The 18,405-nt window shown below is 45.3% G+C and overlaps 1 protein-coding gene across 1 annotated transcript in view; it reads right to left on the reverse strand.

Annotated features, from left to right (window-relative positions):
• The window catches only part of PKHD1 (PKHD1 ciliary IPT domain containing fibrocystin/polyductin), a gene marked incomplete at its 5' end in the record, with an annotated part of 273,226 nt that overhangs the window by 241,950 nt on the left and 12,871 nt on the right, over window positions 1-18,405 (reverse strand). The window contains 15 exons of the mRNA XM_084262525.1: window positions 2,188-2,326; window positions 2,704-2,888; window positions 4,333-4,463; window positions 5,236-5,378; window positions 5,804-5,897; window positions 6,598-6,687; window positions 8,688-8,963; window positions 9,721-9,835; window positions 10,673-10,811; window positions 11,918-12,013; window positions 12,394-12,495; window positions 14,419-14,489; window positions 15,026-15,065; window positions 16,352-16,416; window positions 18,061-18,135. Coding sequence (XP_084118651.1) covers window positions 2,188-2,326; window positions 2,704-2,888; window positions 4,333-4,463; window positions 5,236-5,378; window positions 5,804-5,897; window positions 6,598-6,687; window positions 8,688-8,963; window positions 9,721-9,835; window positions 10,673-10,811; window positions 11,918-12,013; window positions 12,394-12,495; window positions 14,419-14,489; window positions 15,026-15,065; window positions 16,352-16,416; window positions 18,061-18,135 — 1,761 coding nt within the window. The remainder of the gene's footprint in view (window positions 1-2,187; window positions 2,327-2,703; window positions 2,889-4,332; window positions 4,464-5,235; window positions 5,379-5,803; window positions 5,898-6,597; window positions 6,688-8,687; window positions 8,964-9,720; window positions 9,836-10,672; window positions 10,812-11,917; window positions 12,014-12,393; window positions 12,496-14,418; window positions 14,490-15,025; window positions 15,066-16,351; window positions 16,417-18,060; window positions 18,136-18,405) is intronic.

Raw genomic sequence — 18,405 nt, forward strand, 5'->3', positions numbered from 1 at the left:
CAACCTAGATTAGTCTATGAACTTATACCTATGTAGCATTGGCAATAATGGATGAATCCTTTTTTTTTTCGATTATGATAGAATAAATTATTCATACAGCACCATCACAACCAAGTCCTACCATAATGCTGGTGCTTTCAAAGACCCAACCCATTGCAGCCTGGACAGCAGCTAGAACATCAAAGCAAAAACCTTTCCTACTTTATCCTGTAGTCTCCTCGAGTCTATCAAACTCTTAACTCCCCTGAACTACAGCGATGGTTCATCTTGGAGTTTACTGAAAGCCCAGTTGCTGAAATTTAAAATGTTTTCTCCCTTGCCACTGAAACTCTGGTTTTTCAAAGGGAAAAGAGACTCCGCGGTACAATGATGCCACCATGTGGTTAAGTGTCTGGAGCACAGCTGGAGATTCAGCTCAGCCCTGGCTTCTGCAGAGCAGATTTAAGGAATACAAAGCCAGTAAAGACCACTGAGCCTTCTCGACTGATATACAGCCAGTACATCAGTTTTTATCTAACATTATGTCCCACCCGTGATGAGCATAATTAGGATAAAGCACAGCATGCCTCAGTTAAAAGAAATCCAGGTTTGTTTTGAAGGTATCCAGTGATCACCCATTTTTAAAGCATGCACTGGTTTCTGATTTCAGCCTTCATGGCTTCAGCATCACACACCGATTTCTCTTAGATCTCCCTCTGCAAGATGGAGAAGGCCACCAGTGCCAAGCACTCTTTTCCTGATGAGAGATACTGTGACCAATCCATCTCCTCATCTTCTTTTTATGAGCTAGACAGATCGAGCTTCTTAAATCTCTCTCTCCTTGGCATTTTTTTTCAGCTCCATAATCACCCTAATGGATTATGTGCCCCCACTCCATTTTTTCTAATCCCCTTTGAAAAACGTGCCCACCAGCACTGAAAGCAGCATTCCAATGTCTGGACTGTTAAAGCTACACAGAGTAGTCAAAATTTTCCCCTTTTCAGTCACCTACATCTCTGTTTATGCATATTAAACCTCACAAGTATCCCCATGTATCCCATCCTTGCCTTTACCATTGGCAGCTCATCTCAAAATACTACATTTGACACCAGCAATTAAACGTGCTTTTCCAGGAGAGACTTTCCCAGCCAAATGCTCCTATGCTGTGCTGGCTAAGTGGACTCCTACAAAGCAGCTAAATCTGAACTGTGGTTTAACTGTTTTACCAAATGGATTCTGACTTGGGCTTTGCAGGACCATAGTCTGAGTTGCTGCTGAGCAGCTATCATGTTGGGAAAACAGAGAGGTAAACCAGATTACAACAGTCTTTTCCTTTGTGCTGACTTGGATTATGTCTTTGAACTCCAAGAGTTGAAGAAAACCTTGGATTTCACCAGGAAATGTAATTAAGGACTTGGATGCTCTGGGAACCAGACCTACTTTGCTTCAGATGTTAAGTGACCTCTTAAAGGAGACTCTAGCTGGTTTTAAAGCACTCAAAACTAATGACATGTTGCTTTTGATTTGTTTGAAAGAGGGGACACTACAAGGGGATAAACCAAATCATGGTTTTACCTTCTGAACAGATGTTTCCTGTGGGCTGATGTGCAAGTCACTTTGAGTAAACAAGGACACATAAGGTGGACATTCTTTGCCTAGCCTGGAAGCTGCTGTCATTAAAGGTGTTATTGTGGCATCTCTGGCTGATCTCCCATACACTGTTCCAGAAGGATTTCGATCCCCTAGTGATACATACCTTTGTGGCCCCTGCTTATATTACTGCCCAGTTTGGCTGAAACATCTTAAGCACCTCTGGGTCAGCAACTGAATCCCACTCCTATTGTGGAACTTCAGTAGCAGAATCAGACACCTTCACTAAGGTGTTCACAATGTATATTCAAGATCCTGTATGCTGAGCAAAGCTCAAAACACATGCTGGGAGTAGAATTAAGCATCTTAATTTCAAGCTGCCACCCATCTGCTGAGCACAGACATCCATGCAGGATTCAGTAGTCAAAGCAGTCAGTCAGGCTGTTCAACAGCCCATTTGAAACACCTAGAGAAGAAGACTCCTATGAAAGCACTCGGACTGCCAAGCTGCAGCCTTATCCTTCACACTCTCATGCCTTGTCTTAGATGACAACCAGCTCCAGACATGCCTGGGGGAACTGTAAGAGGTATTAGAGGATACTGAGATGATCTACTCACCTTAGAGAGAGAAGGGGCAGACTTGCACCACAACCAGTCACGGTCCAGGACACATTGTACGTTGGAGAAGACCCCACCACAGTTACTGCTTCAACTATCCTCCCACCCAGCCAAGGTGGTTTGGGATGTCTCTGAGAAACTAAAAGAAAAAGACCACAAACATTCATTAGATTAAGGAGAAGAGCTGTCACTATGCCCAGGTTATTTTCATTTCATAGCTGGAAACATATCTGCTTGGGTAGTGTTTGGTTTTGTCTGGGGAAGACCATTCAGGAGTTAGATTTTTAGGCACACATTCTCAAAAGAAACCCCTAAGAGTATTGATAATTGGTAATTCCACCTTGATTGCTTTCACACACAAAAAAAGTTCAAGGAAGCAAAGTTATTTTTATGCCTGTTGTAAAAGACCCTTCCCCTTTGAAAAAGTTCAACCAGCCCTAGTATCAAAGATTTTAGTGGAGTAACCTGGAAAGACAATAGAATTAACAGCAAAGAAAATAAACCAGATTCCTTTACCAGTCACAGCTCTGTCTGCAATGATGACTTCATCAAGGTAAAATGACCCAGGTGTTTTCTTCTGCAGCACAGGACTCAGGAAGTTTATCTGATGGACAAACACTGGGGTATTGGCAGGGAGGTCCTGGAGAAGTGTCGAGAGATTCACACACCCCTTCCAGAGGTCAGTGCAGGTAAATGTCCAGCTGGAAGATACCAAGGATGTGCAATCACACTTTTGTTGTGAGGTAGAGGTGAGGGCTGTTGAATGGTGATCCTCCCCCTCTACGCTGCCCTGGTCAGGCCCCACCTGGAGTGTTGTGTCCAGTTTGGGCTCCCTGGGATAAAAAAGCCAGGGATCTCCTGGAGAGAGTCCAGACAAGGGCTACAAAGATGGTTGAAGGCCTGGAGCATCTCCCCTGTGAAGAAAGGCTGGGTGACCTGGGGCTGTTCAGCCCAGAGAGAAGAAACCTGAGAGGGGATCTGATCAATGGGTATCAATAGCTGAAGGGTGGGACACAGGGGGACATGGGCAGCCTCTGCTCAGTGTCTGTGGGGACAGGACAAGGGGTGATGGGCTCAAGTTGGAGCACAGGGAGTTCCCCACCAATCTGTGGAAGAACTTCTTCCCAGTGAAGGTGAGGGAGCCCTGGGACAGGCTGCCCAGGGGGTGCGGAGTCTCCTTCTCTGGAGAGATTCCAGCCCCGTCTGGACACCGACCTGTGCACCCTGTCCTAGGGACTCTGCTTTGGCAAGGGGGTTGGACTTAATGTTCTCTTGAGGTCCCTTCCAACCTCTACAATTCACTGATTCTGTGATAACTGGCATTTGAGGTGCTTTGTGAAGCTTCCAGGTGACATCAGGTACCGCTGTTATCACTACTGTTGTACATGAATAACTTGCTTAATGGCTCATGATCACTCTCTACATGCCTCTTGGGTTCTTCATACAGGGAAATGAAGCTCGAGGTGTCTGCTGAGCTGTGCTCCTCAGCATCACAAGAGTGCACTGTGGGAATTACTACCCCTGCTCTATTTTTGGCTAAACACTACAATAGCATCAGTGACCTTCACAGGGATCACTTCAGAGTTAACGTCCCTTGGGAATACCAGATGGTTGCTAAAAGCTCCCAGCTCTCTCCACCACGCAGTAATCCCTTCTTCCCTTTCCAGGCATGCACCCACACCCCTTACACAATCTCACAGACACCCAGAGTGCCATCTTCACATCCTCAAGCCCTTCAGATAGATTTTATTTAGAATGTGCCTTCCCCAAGCTTTATGCCTAACACTAAATGTTGTCTACCCATGTAATTCTATAAATAAGCAAATAAAATCAATTCACCTCTCTGTCTCACCACAGAAAGGGGGAAAATCAGAAATCTTTTGGTGTGTTTACCAGAGACACAACAAACCCTGTGTATTACTAAGGTGAGGTAGTGCATATAAGAAGAAACATTAAAACTTACTCAGTAAATCCTCAAATAGAGTGGAAGCACATTCTGGGAATGCCTGTGCAGGGACAGAGCATGTGTCAGCTTACCCCAGCTGACAACTTGTTCCTATGCAAATAGGAACATCTCTCAGTTTTCCTAGTACACCTTTTCACCATGGAAAGTGTAATCCCTGGAAATTATAAGTGTCTGGATACCTGTTAGAGTCAGTTTCGTTGAAATCCCAAAGGCAGGTGAGGTTCCTCTTCACTGGATGTGAAGAGACGTTGGTGTAGGACACTGAGATATGGAAGATATTGCTCATGTGGCCTTTATGTGCAAAACACACCTGCAAAAAATGAGCCAAAATATTGTCAGCAGTAAAGCCCACTCCTGAAGGACAAATTATCTTGAATAATACCTAGAGGAGAGGGTCCAGAAGCATCCAGGTGGCCTGTGCACTGCCACATAGCCTGAAACTGAACCCTTATTTTTTGGCAAGGTCTGAGGGCAAAACACAGTGGGGAAGCACCAACAGTGATTAACCAAATCTGGAAGGCAGGGAAGGAAGAAAGGAAACAAGAAGAGTCTGAGGGGTTTGAAAGGTACAAAAATTGGAATGGGTGTCAGGTGGGGCAGCTGGAAGGAATCTGGAAGGACTGCAGGAGTTTTTGGGGACGGTCTCTCTCTCTCCCTCTTCCTTTCAAAGTCCAACTTTTTGCCTTCACCTGGTAGTAAAGAAAAGGTGACAGGGTTGAAATAAAGACCTTATTGCTATTAAAAGAAGATGAAGATGAGCAGAAAAATTAGCCAGAGCAGATCCCCACATACCAAATTATTATTTTTTTTTACAGTCATTCCTGCATCTTCTATCTTCTTCCAACACCATCCCACCTTTTTCTTTCCCTCAGCAGGGGTTGCATCCCCAGAAGCAGCTGTTAAACAATATCCACATCTCAGAGACCTCAGGCTATCCACTCAGTTAAAGACGCTCAGTTCATCCCACAAATTGTGAATCTTTGTGTAACCAGAAGTCTGAACAGCCCAGCTGATCTTACAATACAGATTTGACTGAATATTCACTCCCCATTGCAACCTACTGATCAAGAGCAGCCACTTACATGGGTGTATTCAGTAAGATCATATCTTCGTAGGGTTGATGGGGAAGTTTTCACCAACTGGCTTGGACTGTGAACGCTGAACCTCCCACAGAAAGGCTCTGTACTACTGACAATATGCTCTGTGGAAATGAAATCTCTCTGATCTGACATTAAAAAAAAAGCAAACAAGAGGAGAAGACAGGCTTGGAAAAATCCACAAGGCACCAGTACTATCAAGAGATGCACAAAAATACAGGAAGCAGGTATAATTTGTCCAACAGTCATACTACAACAGATAGCCTCCTATTATCACATTGATCATGTTGAGTTTAAAATTAGTTCCATAAACCCCCCCCACCAGAATACATCCAAGTACAAAATAGCTAAGGAACATAACTATATGTATTTTAGCCCATTAAAAGTGTAGATTTACTATCATTATAGGTTTATATTATTTTTATATTAATATATAATGTTATTTTATTAATATATAATAATTTGCATTATATTAATATATTTTTATATTATTTCATAAAAGGAAATCCACTCCCACAGTAAACACTGCTTATTTGTCCCAGAAGATCACTACCTTCTTTCTCAAAGCCCTCACGGAGAAGGATTTTAGCAGAACTCGGCTCAGTTTCACATCCTATTGAAAGAAGTTCCTCTATTGCTGTTTGCACCTTTTAAAAAAAAAAAATTAACAATGTGAAAAGCAGTCATAGTGTAACAGTGTCAGGCTCACTGCAGCAGAGAGCTTCAACACCTAGTTATCGCTGCACTGCTTTGGCTAGTGCAGCTCTGGAACGAGCAGGTCACCAAATGGATTTTATTCAGCATAAAATTCCAGGTCTGATAATCTTCAGAGGTGTGAGGCACCCTTTAGGTGTCTAGCAGCCTCATCAGAAAGGTGCAGATTTCTTACATGAGTTATATCACAGCCTAGGCATCTGCATGGTCCTCTAGGCTCCACCAGCTGCGCTTGGTTAGATGTCCAACAACCATCATGGAGGTATCACCCAGAGTAGTTGTGACTGACCAACAACTGCATCTAGAGTCTGTTAGATTTTGAAGAACCAGATCAGACCTCCAGCCATGCACTACATATTTGGTCTTAGAGAAGGTCAAGGTGGTCCTTGGAGATACCACACACTCCATTGCAGATATGACAGGCCAAGAGCAGATGCTGCGATATGCTTAGAAAATACCTGGGAGCCAACCCCACCTCTCCCCCAAAAAATCCCAGAGAGACACTCCAGTAACAAAAATCACCCCTACATCATGTAAAAATCATGAGCCAAACACTTCACTGCTGTCAAGTACCAGAGTTCCATCAATTACAGGCCAGCAAAGGACTGAGTGTCTGTGTTTAATGATGCCTACCTGGTGAGCTGTAGCATTTGTGGGGATCATTCTGCGCACTGTGTTATTCCAGGAGATGCTGAAACACCCTGTACCAGACACAGTCAACATCTGCCAAGCAAGGAAGCAAAAAAATAAATGAAAACAAGCACAACTATCATGGACACACTGACTTCAAACCTGGTATCTTCTACCAAAGAGGATTTTATGGCTAGCATTTTGCCTTTTTAAGCCTCTGTAATTCAGAAGTCACCTCAGCTACTCTTAAACTGCTCTTGTCTCTCCTGACACAAGCACTGACATCCCATTCTTGGATTAAGAGGAGCACAAGGGATACAGGACCTGTGCAGACATGCCAATAGCCACAAACGGCCACTAAAGCTCCTCACCTGCACCATGAAAAGCTTCCCTCAGTGCTGAACACTTCATCAAGCTGAAATTATCTATCATCTGATTGCAGTTATAGGGTTGATCAATGTCATGGTTTAACCCCAGCTGGTAACTAAGCATCATGCAGCCATGCACTTACACCTCCACCTCCAGTGGAACAGGGAGGAAAGACCTCTCAAGGGTTGAGATAAAGGCAGTTTAATAGGAAAGCAAAGGAAAACAGTTATGATTGTGTTATAAATTTTATATATGTGTATATGTGTATGATGCACAAATGCAATTGTTTGCCAGCTGCAGAAAAAACATCAATGTCCAGTCTCTTTTTCTGAGCAGCAATCCCCCCTCCCAGATAGCTTCCCCAATTAATATGGAGCATCACACTTGATATATTTTATATATATATAATATATTTATATTTATAATATATTTATAATTATATATAAAAATACACACACATATATATATCACATTTGGCCAGTCTGGGTCAGCTGTTCTGGCTGTGGTCTCCCAGCTCCTTAATGCACCTGGCAAGGTGTGGGAAGCTGAGAGGTTCTTGACTTAGTGTACACATGACAACCACCCACAAACAACTAAACCCATCCATGTGTTCTCAACATTGTTTTCATGCTGAATCCAGAACACAGCACTAAAGCAGGTACTAGAAAAATAACTTTGTGTCAGCCAAAACCAGGACAATCAGGCAACACACATGGAAGTGTGCTATCACAAACAAGGGGAAATAATCACACACACAGAATCACAAGGCTGGAAAAGACCTTTAAGATCAAGTGCAACCATTCCTGTCCTGTGCTAAACCATATCCCTGAGTACCTCATCTACCCATCTGTTAAACACACCCAGGGGTGGGGACTCGGCCCCCTCCCTGGGCAGCCTGTGCCACAGCCCCACAACTCTGCCAGGGAAGAACTTTGCCCTCCCAGCTGAGCTGACCCTGCCCTGGGGCAGCTTGAGCCCATTGCCCCTTGTCCCATCTCCTGTCCCCTGGCTGAAGGGACCACTGCCCACCTCTCTGCACCCTCCTGGCAGGGCAGGGGAGGTGGGGAGAAGGGCTCCCCTCAGCCTCCTCTTCTCCAGGCTCAACACCCCCAGCTCCCTCAGCTGCTCCTCAGAGGATTTGCCCTCCAGCCCCTTCCCCAGCCTGGTTGCCCTTCTCTGCACTCGCTCCAGGACCTCAGTGTCCTTCTTGTGGTGAGGGGCCCAAAACTGGACCCAGCACTCGAGGTGCAGCCTCACCAGTGCCCAGTACAGGGGCACAATCACCTCCCAAGACTTATTGGCCACACTATTTCTGATACAAGCCAGGATGCCGTTGGCCTTCTTGGCCACCTGGGCACGCTGCTGGCTCATATTCAGTCAGCAGTCAACCAACACCCCCAAATAAAAACTATCCCAAACTTGTATCATTAACATCAGTCAACAGGGTAAGGTGTTAAGTTAAAATCTGAGGGGAGTCAGCATTTCTTACACTTTAGCAGGTTATAACACAACCATGGGGTTTACATACATCTACCAACGTGTGTAAAACCACAAAAGCCTCCAGCTCACAATGTGATTCTCATCAGCTACCTTACCCTGTGAAAAACAAGGTGGGAACACACTTTCACATCCAGAACCAACAAGGCCTTTGCAATCAGGATTTCTTGCCATCTCTGTCAACTGAAGCAGGGCTAGCCCAGCTCCCAGGGTCCAGCAGCACTGACCTGCACTTCTGGAAGCTGCAAGGCACGAGCCCGAATTTCGTGCCTCTCAATGTAATAGTTGTCCACCACGTGGGGATTCAGCCATGTGTTATGTATCTGGACTCCAACTCTCATCCCATTGCTGGGCGCCTTTCCATGATGCCACGCTTCCAGGTAGTACCTTGAGCCAGCAGTTAGCTCAAATTTCTGGGATTTTGGCTGCCAACTCTCATTCCAGCTCTTCACCCAGTTCTCAGACCACTCTGAATTGCCAGCAGGGAGAGAAGCTATTCTCACCTGTGACCAGATCAAACAAATCAATCAGAGACACTTCTCTAGCACCAAAAGACATCTAGTCCAATACCACATCTCCAGCTCATAGCTGATAGCAGTGGGTTGATGGTTGACACATTCCTTCCTATTATATGGGATAAAGACATCATCACAAGGACTTTTGGTTCAGGGTTCCCTACCATAAAGATAATTCTTGTAGATAATTCCAACTAGAGGCCACAGCCCCTTATCCTGTTCCCCATGCAACATTTCATGGATGACTTCAGTTCTACATCTCCTGTCCTCCAAGTCTAACTATGCCTACAGCCTTCTGAGATGTAGTATGTTCCCTTTATCAGCACCAGTAAAGCTGATCACCTCCATTTAAGGCATTCTCTCACCTTTACAAAAGGGAAGGACAGATGTTTTCAGAGGGCAACATTTCACCAAGACAAAAAAAAAAGGAGGTAAACTGAGGAAGCCAGTCAGCAAGCTTCCAGGTCCCCTTACACAGATTGACAGTGATGGTGATGTGCTGAGCTAACAAAAAGGTTTTCTGGAAAAGCCATTCAAAGACTCTGCTTGCATGAATGAGGAGTTTTTCATGAGCTGCGTGGCTCATAAGACCACCAATATAATCATACAGGTTTCACTCTCCAACAGACTCATAATAAGGGCAAATAAACTGATTCACACCAAAGAAATTCCCTCTCATTATGGCCTTAATTAAAACCATTTCCTTTCCTGATCCCATTGTTTTTTTCTCTGCCAAGAGTAATACCTTATGTCCTGGATCTTGAGATAAACTTAAGTAGAGAGAAGCCTGACCATCTGCCTGAATCCAAAAGGTGTAGTTGTTGGTCTGAGGAGCCACAAAAAATCCACGAAGCCTGGAGCTAAGCAAAAGCAGAACATCCACAACATAGGAAAGAATCACTGCAAAAACCCACCAAGTCCCACACCCCACCTTCACACATACCCTGAGTTACAAGGAAAGACTGTGAGACCACATAACCAGGTGTTCTGTGGTTATAACACCACACAGATTTTAAAGCTGAAGGAACCTCAAAATGATCCATCTTCACATTAAAAGCTGTTTATCCTTTACAGAAGTTTTCCAAAAGGGGAAAAAAAATAAAAGAGTTCCATAAAAATAAATATGTTTTTCTTATTGGTCATTTTGTGTGTGTGTGTTTCTTCTCAAGCAAAGTCTTAACCCTGGACAGGCAGGAAAGGGCTTCAAATCACACACAAAAATCAACTAAAAAAGCCCAGAGAAGTGATAGAAAAATGAAAACACTCATACATGTTGCACAGATCTTCAAGGGTGTATCTGAAGAGGCAATGGTTAAATCAGTTGATTTCCATTAACTCCACATGCATTGCAGCTGCCAATGTCTGTTGAGGATCTGGCCCATCACATCTGGCTGGAGCTCCAGCCCAAGACAGCCCTTAACTGGAGCTCCTTCTGCCTCTGCAGCGATTTCTTTTGTGGTGCTTTACCACATCAAGGCCAGGTAGAGCAGAAATACTGAGTGCAAGCAAAAGGAGGAAAAATAAAACACCTCACTGCATATTTTGAGCTTCAAAAGGACCTCAGAGCAGAGGGTTTGCTTTGATTTGTTGGAGCTATGCAGTAAGCCTCTGCTATAAAGAGCTGTCAGGTGTTATTACTACCCCTTACATTGCTAAAGGTGATAGCCATGGCTTCATCTCTTAAGATCACTGAGTACCTGAAGGACTTCTTTGCCCCAGACAGAAATCTTACTGGGGAACTGGCATTAGGTACAAACTGCCATCTATACCCAGGACCTGCTGCTTCTGTCAGATCAGAGGCGTCATCCCAGACTTCAAAGAGAAGCCCTCTGTTTCCTAGAAAGTTAAAATAAAAGCATTCTCAGTAGCAGCCAACAAAAATCCCAGAGCACAAGCTAGCATCAGAGTGGTGTAAGGAGGCAGGCCAGGACAGAAAATTTTAATAATAAATTGGCTCAGTTAGTGGATCTTTTTTTTTGCAGTCCAAGGCAGAACACAGATCTTGCTTTAGGGAATTGGTTCTGCCTTGAAATCCTCCACCAGAAAGAACAGGAATCTGCAGAGAGCAGAGCATCCAACCAAGCTCATATGTCTGCTCTTGCAGGGAAAGGTACCCAGCTATTACCCACAGTCAAAAGGAGCTAAAGCCTCATTTTGCACACACCAGTTTCCTATTGCAATGCTCCATTCAAGCAGCATCTCCACAAGCCTCTGCAACAGCCCTAGTTCAGCTGGCCTTCCCCTAAGCATTACTTATACTTGTTTTCCTCCTCATTTTCCACAGTCCTATCACCAGGCTGACCTTTCTTCCACCATCACCGATCTCAGTGATGGACTGAGCTCTCTACCCTGCCTTTACTTGTTATAGAATCATGGAATGTGGGTTGGGTTGGAAGGGACCTTCATCTAGTTCAAGCTCCTGCCATGGGCAGGGATACCTTCTACTCACCCAGGGTGCCCAAAGCCCCATCCTTGAACCCTGCCAGGGATCCAGGTGCAACCCCAGCTTCTCTGGGCAACCTGTGCCAGGGCTTCATCACCAAAGTATTTCTTCTTTATATCTTAGATAAATCTACATTTCTTCAGCTGAAGGCCATTCCCCTTGTCCTTTCTCTCCCTACCCCATAACCAGTCCCTCTCCAGCTTTCCTGTAGCCCCTGTAGGTACTGGAAGGCTGCTGTAAGATCTCCCCAGAGCCTTCTCTTCTCCATGCTAAACAAACCCAACTCTCCCAGCCTGCCTCCAGAGCAGGGGTGCTCCAGCCCTCAGATCATCTTTGTGGCCTTCTTCCCTATCAAACCCAAGAGAAATGGGATTGATGTTCAAGTAGACAGCAATTTGGAAAGCCCTGTCTCTGGATCATATTCTTCACCAAATGATTTCTGCCCTCCATTTCCACATGTGTCTGCTTGTTTGAAACTTGAGTTATTTGAATACCATACCTGGCTGGGGGGCACCAAGCCTCCTGCCTTTGCCAACTGGCTCAGTGGTGCATCTGATTTGCTTGGGAGAGACGTGCTTGACTTTACAGGGGACACCTGGCAGGAGGAAAAGGAGACAATGACACTGTGTGAGACTTGGAAACACAGCTGAGCTGCAGAAAGCACTCACCTTGTTCCTAAAACAAGATGGAGGGTTGGAACTCTATGATCCTTGGGGTCCCTTCCAATCCAGACCATTCTATGATTGTAAAAAGGAGCCAATGCTTTGCTAAAGGTCTGAGTTTGTACTTTCAGGCAAGCAAAATGATTCATGCCCACAGTCAGAATTACTGGACTTTCCTAATGGTGAGCCCTACAGCTCCTGCACTGGTATCCATGAACTCCAGGGAGGGTTTGTGGTCAGGGCCATGATTGCTGTGTTAAAAAAACAACACAACCTAAAACCCCCAATCTTTTTAACACATTTTTCCTCTTACCTGCAGCAGTGACCTGCACCGGCTCCTCAAAGAAATCCCCTGTGATAGTGAGATCGGTGCCTCCTCCCAGACTCCCAGTGGCAGGGAACACAGAGGCTATGGCTACAGAGGAAGGAAAAGGGGAACCTGAAGATGAGCAATGCAAAGGTTAATCCCAGCCCTATTTCTGTCAGGGCCAGCATTGCACTTGCACTCTTTCCAGCTGGAGCAGGCTCCTGTGAATGAAACAGGCATCTCACTGATCCTTCCCAAGGGTTTTGGCAGCTGCTGAGATTATACCAGGAATGAAGAACATGAAAAACTTGGCCACCTGACAGGATACTGTGATGCTTGCACTCTTACTTAGCAATAGCTGCATCTGTCGTGCTCAGACTGCAAAACAGTAATGTATCATAGAATCAGAGAATAGTCTGAGTTGGAAGGGACCCATCAGGATCAAGTCCAACTCCTCATATACCTCATATTTTTGCAGGGTTCCTCATATGTTATTGAGGAACCCTGCAAAAATAAAAAGTGGAATTAGAGCTGTTTTAATACTTTGGACCTTGTCTGACTCACTGCTCAACTCATCTTGTAGGGTTAGGTGTTACCACACTTTGCAGTGGTCCCTTAGGCTTCAGGGACAAATGAAGGGAGCTGAACATAGAATGTTTTAGGTGGGAGGGGACCTTCAAAGGCCATCCAGTCCAACCCCCTGTAGTGAGCAGGGGCATCTTCACTAGATCAGGTTGTTCAGAGCCCCATCAAGCCCGACCTTGAATGACCCCAGGCATGGGGCCTCCACCACCTCTCTGGGCAACCTGGGCCAGTGACCCATCACCCTCAGAATGAAGAATTTTTTTCCTAATATCCAACCCAAATCTCCCCTTTTCTAGTTTAAACCATCACCCTTCATCCTATCGCTTCATGCCCTTGGGAACAGTTCTTCATCAGCTTTCTTATCTGACTGTCCACATCATGACCATAAAAATCTATTGGGATTTCCTCTGCCTTTTCATACTGGAAACCCTTTTTTCTCTTTGATGACATTTTCATAGAATCATAGAATCATAGGGGTTGGAAAGGACCTCAAGAGATCATCAGGTCCAACCCTCCTGCCAAAGCAGGGTCCCTAGGACTGTAACCTTTTACAGTATTGACTACTGTCAAGTGCAGTACCATACTGGAGAAATCTGGCAGATCCTGCCTGTGCCAGTGCTCTGCCAATAGCCAACTCCAGTCAGGGTTATTCCATTTTACTGTGCCTCAATTTGTAAATAGAATTCAACAGAAAGTTACCTGAGTTTATCAGTGAAGCATGCTATAAATAATATACAAAATGAAGACATGTCTATACTACGTTAACAAAGTTATTAATGCTTTTATTATCTCTTGAGCCAAGCTTCTCTGATACAACTCACAAGTTAGTGCATTCATTACATTAATTTTAGCCAGCTTAATGGGTGAAACCTTGATGGGGACCTGTGGAGGTGACCCAAGAGTTCTTTCAGCTTTATGTAATTTCTGATTAACATCAAAGGCTGCCTAGTTCTCTGCAGCTCCTGATCCCATACTTCAGCTGATGGGCATAAGGTCTTGTTGAATTTTGGACACTATTTGCCCACCACCATACTCTTGAGTGGGTGCTCAAAGATTTCATTGTCTGCTGTCTACAATATAGCTGGAAACATCACACACAGGTTATTATTGTTGGTGTAGATTGATTATTTATTTAATACTGATGTAACAACCTGCCATTCACCATTTATCCAGAACTCAGCTCTTGGAGTGACTAAGCATCTCCTTGTAGCTGATGTGGGTTCCATTTCACCCCAAGGCTTGTGTCTCTGAAATACCAGCCTCACTAAATACAGTATGTTCTCAGGGGAAAAGGTTTCTCTAGATGCAACATCTCAAGGCTACAACTGATCCTTGGGATACAGGGTTTACATCCTTGGGATAGAATGACAGTGAGATGCCTTTTCTTGGACTTGCTGGGACCACCAAAAAGACAATGCAGGCAGGGGAGGTGGATCGGTGCGATACCTGAATGTGTTTGATACAAGAAAAGCTCCTGTTTGGCACTGATGAGCCAAGCACCTTTGTGCACTGCTGACCTGCAAGAGAGAAAGCTTCTGAGACACCCATGGCCATTAAAGTAGACCTCCTTTTGACAAAGCTGGACACTTGCCCTCCAGAGACAGTGGGACATTTCTTCAAGGACCAGCAACACCCTTCACCAGCACCTTGAGGCAGTGAATGAAGGGACTCCACAGCATGGTTAAAACTCTTCATTAGAAGCACCTTCCCCTTGTAAAGTAAGCTTTTGCCACTGTCAAACCCCAATTTTCACCTCCTTTTATGGATGAAGTGTTAAAAGCAAGTTGGAAGGTTTTTACCCAGTTAGCTTCAGTGCCCAAGTCATAAGTTAAGCCTAAAGTATCAAAACCCCAAAGCAGAGATGCTTTGGGTGAGGAACATTCTCCCTTTTCATTCCCAGTCTGATGATCGTCTTCATGACAGAACAACCTCATTTCCAAGCAATGAAACACAAGATTCAGTGAAAACATCATGTTCTTTGTCTTGGACTCAAATGCAGCTGCATCCCCACGTAAAACCCCAAAATAAGACAGAAAAGTATTATTTTACTCACTTTCCTTTGTTAAACACTGAGAAGCTGACATTGTGGGACCCTGGGGGAGAGAAAAGTCACGTGCTTTACAGAAGAAGTTTGGAGGACTCCATGAAGACTACTACATCCTACCAAACCTTATCCAGGCATCCTGGGCCTGATTCTCCTCTTCCATACACTTTCCTTACAGAAGTAAAGGGAACTGAACCAAACATCAGCATTTGGGAGCTTACAGCCTTTCATCATGGGTAGACACTGCAGTGCAGCCAAACACAGTTATGTAGCTGATCCTGGAAACTGATAGGAGGATTTGACTGCCTAAGTTAAAGTGTTTTGTGTTATCTTAGACCCTGTGAATCCCACCTGATCTCACCTGTCATGCTAAGAAGGTGCAGACCTCCCTTCAAGCTCTCCAGTATCTCTGACATCTCACTGGAGAGACAGCCTGGGCACACCTATAAATCTCTAAAGCTCAGGCTATTGAATTGCACCAACACTGTCTGCATGAAAGCTGGATATTCTTTTACATATTTAACTCGGATCATCTTTCCCAAGCAGGATGTTTACTGCTCAGAGTTTCAGAAGGACATCATAAGCTGCTTCAGTGAAAGGGGTCCAAGCTGCTACCAGAGTCCATGAATAGAAGTGGGTTCCCAATTTACTCCTTTGTGATAACAGAGATGTAAATCATAGAATCTCCTGAGCTGGAAGGGACCCATAAGGACCATCCAGTCCAACTCCTGGCTCCACACAGGCCCAGCCAAGTCAGAGATGGCACTGAGGGCATCGTCCAGATGCTTCTTAAACTCAGCCCAGTTCAGGGCTGTGACCTCTTCCCTGGGGAGCCTGTGCCAGTGCCCAGCCCCACTCTCAGGACCTCTTCCTGACACCCAGCCTAAACCTTCCCAGTTCCCTCAGGTTCTATCCCTGGTCCCCAAAGAGAGGAGAGAGATCAGCACCTGCCCCTTCGCTCCCCCTCATAAGGAAAGGGGAAGGTTCATCACATAAAGAAGGAATAAACAAGGAGAGGGGGGTAAAAGGTTTCCTGAGCAAAGGCTTTAAGTCCCATCGTTGCTGTCAGCAATGTTCACATCTCTGCCATGGTCTCACTCAAGTACTGTACTTATTTTCTCCAAGGCTGTGTAGAGGATGCAAATGACTGCAGCATCTGTGTTGAGCTGTGGTAAGCTTTGACATGAAGCAGGATTTCTGGACTCAACCCTGAGCCAAATTCATAATCAGATACAGAGCAGGAATGTGTGATGGGCACCCTCCCTCAGCACCCTGGAGTGGCAGGAATAACAAACCTGTGCATCTCCCACCACCACCGCCACCTTTTTCACCAACCTATGTGGTTCCCTTCCACCCGGCACTGCAGGGTCCCCAGTCCATCTTCTGCCCGAATAGGGTAGCTGTGGAGAGACAAAGGACTTTACTAAGCCTTGTGAGCAGAAAGAGTAAAATGCAGCAAGAATCATCTAAGCAAAGATGTGGACTTCCATCTGAGCTACTCACGTTTGGCTTCCTTTGGAAATAAAGGAGAGAAACAGGTGAATTGGGAGAGGAAAATCCCATCTCCCCCCTGACCATCAGGAGCTCAGCAGCTTTGGAGGAATCCTACCAGCAACACCTACACTCCAGATTTGCTCCTTTACCCTTTTATCAGCAGGTGATGCTGCCAGTAGCCTTAAGAATCCCCATCTGAAGAGTTGAGGGGAGATGAGCCCAGGCACAGGGTGACAGCAAATGGGACAAAACTGTTCCCCCTCTGCTTATGCCTCTGCATGTCCCCAGCCTCTAAGTAGGAGCAGGTAGCAATTAAACCAGATATGCTGGCATTGTATCAGCCTTCTGGAGTCATGGAACAAAGCAAGTCCTATGTCAACTCACATCTGCATGTAAATCCTCCTCCTGGGAGCCAGGAGGAATTTTACAGTGCAACAAGCAGCTCTGCTGAGGACCCCAGGGATCTTAGTGCTGACTGATGCAGGAGCAGGATTTCCCTGTAAAATCAGTCTCCCTTTTCCAGGCACCAAGAGAAGTGCATCATTCATAAAAGAAACACTGCTGCAGAGTCCATTCAACAAGGTGCAAGAGGCAACAGTCTAAAGGGTCTACTGCAACTTAGAGGAGACAAGGGTACATTAATACTGATAAACAAACAGTGCCAGGCATGGGAGTCTGTCTGCTCATGCTCTTAAACTTTAGAGCTCTATTTGCCCAGTTTGAGGCTCAGGTCAGCTAACCTACCTTTCTGTTTAGTGTCTATATATGACCAAAGACAAATGCACTGCCCAGAGTCACCAGGCAGCTTGGGAATGGCTATCTAGTTTTGGAGTCTAAAGAGTTAACAGGACAGATGTGGTCAGGACAAAGCATAACTCTCTGGCCCTGCTTGATTATGACATGATCTACCAGCAATCCTTTCCATGATCTAGCAGCTATCCTGGAAGACTGGGGAAGTTCCACTCAACTGAAGGTTGGCAAAAAAATAGTCTGCTGAGGGAGATGGGGCTGTTCAGGCTGGAGAAGAGGAGGCTGAGGGGAGACCTTATCACCACCTCCACTGCCCTGCCAGGAGGGTGCAGAGAGGTGGGCGATGGTCTCTGCAGCCAGGGGACAGGAAATGGGACAAGGGGCAATGGGCTCAAGCTGCCCCAGGGCAGGGTCAGCTCAGCTGGGAGTGAAAAGTTCTTCCCTGGCAGAGTTGTGGGGCTGTGGCACAGGCTGCCCAGGGAGGGGGCTGAGTCCCCACCCCTGGATGTGTTTAATAGATGGGTAGATGAGGTACTTAGGGATATGGTTTATTATAGGACAGGAACGGTTGGAATTGATGATCTTAAAGGTCTTTTCCAACCTTGTGATTCTGTGGCTTAAGCCATAGACAGCAGCCCTCACCCACCCCATCCCAGACCATATGATTAACAACACCCCATGGTCCCTGTCCATCTTGAGTCAAAGCAGAAAAGGTTCTTCAACAGCCAAGATGATTTTTCTTTTGTGCACAAGCAGAGCTGAGCTCCTGCACCACCACAAACCAAAAGTCAAGAACTTACATGCTTCCAGCTCGCCTGTCAGCGAAAGAGCAGACACTGGTCCATCCATCTCCTTCTGCCACAAGGACAGCTGGTCTAGAAGAAAAAAAAAATTGGGGAAGATGAGATATGATACAAACAAGTTTCACAAATGAAATCCTGAATCTGTTAAATCAATAGCCAGGGTTTTCAAGGGGGACAGAAACTTCTCCGCACTTGTATCTAGTATTTATCAACCTCCTAAAAAAACCTGGTCAAACCCTGTTTTTTCATTTTTTCACCTGCAAAGTGTATTCCCCAAACACTGCAAGAATTGCACTTCTAAAAACTGTAGCAGAACCTTCTTTAGGACACCTATGCTAGCTC

The sequence above is a fragment of the Gallinula chloropus genome, assembly GCF_964237585.1.
Source record: "Gallinula chloropus genome assembly, chromosome: 3".
Classification (NCBI taxonomy): domain Eukaryota; kingdom Metazoa; phylum Chordata; class Aves; order Gruiformes; family Rallidae; genus Gallinula; species Gallinula chloropus.